The 7,500-nt window shown below is 48.7% G+C and overlaps 1 protein-coding gene across 2 annotated transcripts in view; it reads left to right on the top strand.

The window, feature by feature from the left end:
- LOC109864734 (fibroblast growth factor 13) overlaps positions 1-7,500 on the top strand; it is a 211,953-nt gene that overhangs the window by 98,154 nt on the left and 106,299 nt on the right. Inside the window, exon 3 of one of the 2 annotated variants that reach the window (XM_020452642.2) lies at positions 6,826-6,996. The exons of the other annotated variant lie outside the window; for it this stretch is intronic. Within the exon in view, the coding sequence (XP_020308231.1) occupies positions 6,826-6,996 (171 nt within the window). The remainder of the gene's footprint in view (positions 1-6,825; positions 6,997-7,500) is intronic. 2 annotated transcript variants of the gene reach the window in all.

Below are 7,500 nucleotides of genomic sequence, written 5' to 3'. Positions count from 1 at the left end.
ATCAAAGCAGAGTGGGAGGCTGAGGGTGTGGGCCACGCCGTAATCAAAGCAGAGTGGGAGGCTGAGGGTGTGGGCCACGCTGTAATCAAAGCAGAGTGGGAGGCTGAGGGTGTGGGCCACGCTGTAATCAAAGCAGAGTGGGAGGCTGAGGGTGTGGGCCACGCTGTAATCAAAGCAGAGTGGGAGGCTGAGGGTGTGGGCCACGCTGTAATCAAAGCAGAGTGGGAGGCTGAGGGTGTGGGCCACGCTAAAATCAAAGCAGAGTGGGAGGCTGAGGGTGTGGGCCACGCTGTAATCAAAGCAGAGTGGGAGGCTGAGGGTGTGGCCATGCTGTAATCAAAGCAGAGTGGGAGGCTGAGGGTGTGGGCCACGCTGTAATCAAAGCAGAGTGGGAGGCTGAGGGTGTGGGCCACGCTGTAATCAAAGCAGAGTGGGAGGCTGAGGGTGTGGGCCACGCTGTAATCAAAGCAGAGTGGGAGGCTGAGGGTGTGGGCCACGCTGTAATCAAAGCAGAGTGGGAGGCTGAGGGTGTGGGCCACGCTGTAATCAAAGCAGAGTGGGAGGCTGAGGGTGTGGGCCACGCTGTAATCAAAGCAGAGTGGGAGGCTGAGGGTGTGGGCCACGCTGTAATCAAAGCAGAGTGGGAGGCTGAGGGTGTGGGCCACGCTGTAATCAAAGCAGAGTGGGAGGCTGAGGGTGTGGGCCACGCTGTAATCAAAGCAGAGTGGGAGGCTGAGGGTGTGGGCCACGCTGTAATCAAAGCAGAGTGGGAGGCTGAGGGTGTGGGCCACGCTGTAATCAAAGCAGAGTGGGAGGCTGAGGGTGTGGGCCACGCTGTAATCAAAGCAGAGTGGGAGGCTGAGGGTGTGGGCCACGCTGTAATCAAAGCAGAGTGGGAGGCTGAGGGTGTGGGCCACGCTGTAATCAAAGCAGAGTGGGAGGCTGAGGGTGTGGGCCACGCTGTAATCAAAGCAGAGTGGGAGGCTGAGGGTGTGGGCCACGCTGTAATCAAAGCAGAGTGGGAGGCTGAGGGTGTGGGCCACGCTGTAATCAAAGCAGAGTGGGAGGCTGAGGGTGTGGGCCACGCTGTAATCAAAGCAGAGTGGGAGGCTGAGGGTGTGGGCCACGCTGTAATCAAAGCAGAGTGGGAGGCTGAGGGTGTGGGCCACGCTGTAATCAAAGCAGAGTGGAGGCTGAGGGTGTGGGCCACGCTGTAATCAAAGCAGAGTGGGAGGCTGAGGGTGTGGGCCACGCTGTAATCAAAGCAGAGTGGGAGGCTGAGGGTGTGGGCCACGCTGTAATCAAAGCAGAGTGGGAGGCTGAGGGTGTGGGCCACGCTGTAATCAAAGCAGAGTGGGAGGCTGAGGGTGTGGGCCACGCTGTAATCAAAGCAGAGTGGAGGCTGAGGTGTGGGCCACGGTATCACAGAGCAGTGGGAGGCTGAGGGTGTGGGCCACGCTGTAATCAAAGCAGAGTGGGAGGCTGAGGGTGTGGGCCACGCTGTAATCAAAGCAGAGTGGGAGGCTGAGGGTGTGGGCCACGCTGTAATCAAAGCAGAGTGGGAGGCTGAGGGTGTGGGCCACGCTGTAATCAAAGCAGAGTGGGAGGCTGAGGGTGTGGGCCACGCTGTAATCAAAGCAGAGTGGGAGGCTGAGGGTGTGGGCCACGCTGTAATCAAAGCAGAGTGGGAGGCTGAGGGTGTGGGCCACGCTGTAATCAAAGCAGAGTGGGAGGCTGAGGGTGTGGGCCACGCTGTAATCAAAGCAGAGTGGGAGGCTGAGGGTGTGGGCCACGCTGTAATCAAAGCAGAGTGGGAGGCTGAGGGTGTGGGCCACGCTGTAATCAAAGCAGAGTGGGAGGCTGAGGGTGTGGGCCACGCTGTAATCAAAGCAGAGTGGGAGGCTGAGGGTGTGGGCCACGCTGTAATCAAAGCAGAGTGGGAGGCTGAGGGTGTGGGCCACGCTGTAATCAAAGCAGAGTGGGAGGCTGAGGGTGTGGGCCACGCTGTAATCAAAGCAGAGTGGGAGGCTGAGGGTGTGGGCCACACTGTAATCAAAGCAGAGTGGGAGGCTGAGGGTGTGGGCCACGCTGTAATCAAAGCAGAGTGGGAGGCTGAGGGTGTGGGCCACGCTGTAATCAAAGCAGAGTGGGAGGCTGAGGGTGTGGGCCACGCTGTAATCAAAGCAGAGTGGGAGGCTGAGGGTGTGGGCCACGCTGTAATCAAAGCAGAGTGGGAGGCTGAGGGTGTGGGCCACGCTGTAAGCAAAGCAGCTCACCCTCTGTTTGCTCTCTCTTGATGAGCAAATGTAACGACATGGCTGAACCCTTCTAACTGAGAGAGTCCCTCTAGATTCATAGTCCCTTATATGCAGTGTAGATTGACTTAAATGAATTACTTCCCCGTGGAAAAGCGTGTGCACTGCCCATGACCATTTAGTGTAATCGGCAGCATTAGTGGGAATGGTTTGGTCCTGTCCACTGCATCATACGGCCTCTGTGGTAATGGAATGAGGCTGGGGACGTTTCAGCACACACTGTCCCTAGCCATAGGAAAACACGAGCAGGCAGTCCTTTTTTAAAGGACATTTGTTATATACTCTTTGGTGTTTATATTAGAGATGGCAGTTGTGTACAACAATGACTATTACTTTGCTCTGACTTGATAGTCGTTGATATTCACGTTCAGTGACTGAGCTGTGAATATCCATAAAAAGATGTATTCTCTCCCAAAGGATCTCATACAGTAGTTAGCTTGTGCTCCTAATTCTGACGGCATTGACAACTTATAGGAGGAATATGATGTATTTTGAGGGTTACTTTAAGTCGTTTCTACACTTTTCCGGTGATGAATCTCCTGACTAGAATTAGGGAGGATTGGTACCGGGAGATCATGTGACTCCAGGGAGCTACTTTACTCCTATTGGATAGAGTTGTGGAGAGAGAGGGAGAAACGGAGGATCAAAGACCCAGAATAAAACATGCAAGCTCATTCGCTCTCTGCTTCAAAGAAAACCTCAAGTTCACCTCAGCTCACTGTCGCCAAGGTGACCCAACACAACCAAAATAAAACTACGCAAAAATCATGAGACATCGCCAAACTATAAATATTGCATCCCGACAGACAATGGCATTCAACCACTTGTATTTCCACAATGAGCACAAGCTATTTTAGTAATGTGTACCTGCGGCTACAGACCTAACTCTTTGCTTCATTTTCATTCTAATTTGAGAGATTAACGATTTCTAGCCAGATCATGCAAAATGCTTGACTCCCTTCCTGTTTGATGGAATTGCGAGCCACCACTTGTAAATTGCTCATGCCCACTCCCCAGGTCTTCCCCTGGCCCCTGGCAACTATCACCCATATCACCCATTTTGTCGACCCAAAACACAGGGAAAGTTTCAACTCTGTTGCTTTCTTCTGTTTTCTCTTCTGCTGTTTTAGTGCTGACTAGTCATGAAACCAGCATCTTGGGTTGAGGATTTAGGTGGAAGTAGTTGGCGGTGGTCTCCACTAAGACAAAGGCATATAGGCCTAGTTTCTGGAGAAAAATAGGATAGTGGCGATCAATTGGTGTGCTAATGGACCCGCGAGTCACTTTACACTGTACTGTGGTTTATTAGGATCCCCATTAGCCGACGCCAATGACGACAGCTACTCTTACTGGGGTTCGACAGGTGCTCAACAAGAGAGACACTCGTTAGCTGTAGCTATTAACTAAAGTCAACCTCTATGTTGTCTTCTGTTTAGTCTGGGTGCCCTTGTTCAGAGTCGAGCTAAATGCTGGAGTAAAGGCTAATTATTGCTCACCTTTGAAATGCTTTTCTGTATGGCAGAGCAGCCTCTTTGTGTGAGCCATGGACACTACCTCCTCGTTTTATCTCTGTCCTTCTAAAAAGACCGAAAAGTGTTTGTGTCCCCCTTTATTTCTCACTGCAGTGAATTGGTCCCACAGGGGAAGAGAGAGGGGCCTTATTCATGTGTTTGTGCATTTTTGTGCACATGTGCGTGCCTGCCTGTATGTGTGTGTGTTCCTTGAGTCTGTGCACATGCGCGTGTTGGTAGGTGTGCATATCGAGCTCTCCGGTTGGAGGGTTAGCTGGTAGGAGGCGGTAGAGAGTGTGCTCATAGGCAACAGAACCAGGAACATGTTGACAGTTCTATACAGTTGAGGTCGGAAGTTTACATACATTCAGGTTGGAGTCATTAAAACTTGTTTTTCAACATCTCCACAAACTTCTTGTTAACAAACTACTGTTTTGGCAAGTCGGTTAGGACATCTACTTTGTGCATGACACAAGTAATTTTTCCAACAATTGTTTACAGACAGATTATTTCACTTATAACTCCCTGTATCACAATTCCAGTCGGTCAGAAGTTTACATACACTAAGTTGACTGTGCCTTTAAACAGCTTGGAAAATTCCAGAAAATGATGTCATGGCTTTAGAAGCTTCTGATAGGCTAATTGACATCATTTGAGTCAATTGGAGGTGTACCTGTGGATGTATTTCAAGGCCTACCTTCATTTCCCATCATGGGAAAATCAAAAGAAATCAGCCAAGGCCTCATAAAATAATTGTAGACCTCCACAAGTCTGGGACATCCTTGGGAGTAATTTCCAAATGCCTGAAGGTACCACGTTCATCAGTACAAACAATAGTACGCAAGTATAAACACCATGGGACCACGCAGCCGTCATACCGCTCAGGAAGGATACACGTTCTGTCTCCTCGAGATGAAAGTACTTTGGTGCAAAAAGTGTAAATCAATCCCAGAACAACAGCAAAGGACCTTGTGAAGATGCTGAAGGAAACAGGTACAAAAGTATCTATATCCACAGTAAAATAAGTCCTATATCGACATAACCTGAAAGGCCGCTCAGCAAGGAAGAATCCACTGCTCCATAACCGGCATAAAAAAAGCCAAACTGCACATGGGGACAAAGATCGTACTTTTTGGAGAAATGTGGTCTGATGAAACAGAAATATAACTGTTTGGCCATAATGACAATTGTTATGTTTGGAGGAAAAAGGGGGAGGCTTGCAAGCCGAAGAACACCATCCCAACCGTGAAGCACGGGGGTGGCAGCATCATGTTGTAGGGGTGCTTTGCTGCAGGAGGGACTGGTGCACACAAAATAGATGACATCATGAGGATGGACAATTATGTGGATATACTGAAGCAACATCTCAAGACATCAGTCAGGAAGTTAAAGCTTGGTTGCAAATGGGTCTTCCAAATGTACAACGACCCCAAGCATACTTCCAAAGTTATGGCTTAAGGACAACAAAGTCAAGGTATTGGAGTGGCCATCACAAAGCCCTGACCTCAATCCTATAGACAATTTGTGGGCAGAACTGAAAAGGCATGTGCGAGCAAGGAGGCCTACAAACCTGACTCAGTTACACTAGTTCTATCAGGAGGAATGGGCCAAAATTCACCCAACTTGTTGTGGAAGGCTACCTGAAACGTTTGACCCAAGTTAAACAATTTAAAGGCAATGCTACCAAATATTAATTGAGTGTATGTAAACTTCTGACCCACTGGGAATGTGATGAAAGAAATAAAAGCTGAAATAAATCATTATCTCTACTATTATTCTGTCATTTCACATTCTTAAAATAAAGTGTGAATCCTAAATGACCTAAAACAGCGAATTTTGACTAGGATTAAATGTCAGGAATTGTGAAAAACTGAGTTTAAATGTTTTTGGCTAAGGTGTATGTAAACCTCCGACTTCAACTGTATATATATCATTCATGTTTAACTTTTAATAGCTGAGCAGAGAGAGGAGAGAAGATGAGACTTTATCACTGAGCCAGTACACCACAGAGGACTTTTGGATGTCAGCCTAAAATCATAACACGGGATGACAATAGATTATAATGACTTCGCCCAGACTTAATTTAGACTCCGTTTTCTCTAGGGGGGAAGTAGCTCGTGAGGCTGGCTGTGTAGAGCAGGTGGATCAGTAGGCCTCTCCTGTCTGTACAAGTGGATATATGCAGTTTAAGAGATGAATGGAGGATGGTGACTAAGGCAGTCATGTGGAGGAGAAGACAAATGGGGTGTAGTCATCTTGCCCAGGTCATTTACAATGTGTCTGATCCTATAGACATGTACTCGTGGACATCAGACAGGCCTACAGCAGTCCACTGAAAACAAAACACAGTTGATGCCATCATTTCCTCATAGAATTCATCATCTGCACTGTAATAATATCGTCTCTGCATGTGTTGATTTCATGAAAACAATCCGGGACCACCCCGCTCTGCTTGGATGGTCTGGGATCTGCGCATGTCGTTGCATTTGCTTGCCTTCCCTTAAAAAGGGCACTGTCTGGTTGGGGTCAGTAGCACGCCAGTCTGACCTTAGATCTGCTGGTAGACTGCAGTCTGCGCGCATGCCTTGCTTTACCCAACCTCTCACACTCTAGAATGATTTAAGAATGACCTTGGGACACGCAGTGATAACGTTTGGCTTCCATTTGTCTCTATCTGTTTGCCCCGTACTCCTCCTCCCTTTGTTTTTCTCTCCCTTTCCCTCCCTCCCTCTCTTGGTGTTACTTTAGGGCTATATTTTTTAAGTTGTTTAGTGAGTTTGATGTTCTCTCTCTCTTTCTGTCTCTCTTCCTGTCTCTTCCTCTCTCTTCCTCTGTTGTAGCAGACTGTGTTGTGTTGCAATAATTCTCTAGTGGTTGCTGATGTGATGTTGTTGCTGTCTTCTCTTATGCCTTTTGTTTCTTCCCTGCGTTGTTCTTCTACCTGTGTTGTGGTGAGCGCTCCCCTAACCTCAGTTCATTCTGTTGTGGCACCACCGCAGTCCAGGATGACGCTGCTCCCGGTACCCAGGAGTACATTATGTTGCGGCAGGATTCCGTCCATTCATCGGCGGATTTAAGGAGCAAAGGGTCCCCCTTTCGTGCTAAGTGTCACGAAATCTTCTGCTGCCCGCTGAAGCAAGTGGTCAACAAAGAGAGCTCAGAGCCTGAAGGTTTGTCCGCACCCCCCCCCCCCCTTTTCCCCTCTCTATCACTCTCTTATATTCTGTCTGAACTAGTAGTTTCTCCCCTCCTCCTCAAAACAAAGTTTCCTTTCATTCCTGTCCTATTTTTTAAAAGTATCTGTCCTGTGTGTGCTCTCACTCATAGTGCGTGTCTGTGTGTGCGTGTGTGTGTCTTATGCTTGCCTGTGGAGCACAGCCCACCCAAACCCCCTTCAAACATCAGACTTGGGTCATTGTCACCCAGGCGCACATGCTCCAGCCAAAATAAAGAAATAATAAACCCCCCTGAAGGGTATTAGAATGACGCATCTGCTGTCCACCATACTTTAGCGTTTCTATTTCAACCACAAGGCTTCGTAAAATAAGAAGCTTGCAACTTGTGCTACAGTCCTATCCCTCTGTCCGTATAGCATATTCACATTAGGGTCATACTAAGATAATGCTGGTGCGGTATTGGCATGTGCCCCACCTATTAAATAACTGTCCGACTCC

This window comes from Oncorhynchus kisutch, linkage group LG19 (genome assembly GCF_002021735.2).
Source record: "Oncorhynchus kisutch isolate 150728-3 linkage group LG19, Okis_V2, whole genome shotgun sequence".
In the NCBI taxonomy this organism is placed as follows: domain Eukaryota; kingdom Metazoa; phylum Chordata; class Actinopteri; order Salmoniformes; family Salmonidae; genus Oncorhynchus; species Oncorhynchus kisutch.
Note: the sequence above shows the minus strand (reverse complement) of the source record. Positions and strands in the feature narration are given on the sequence as shown.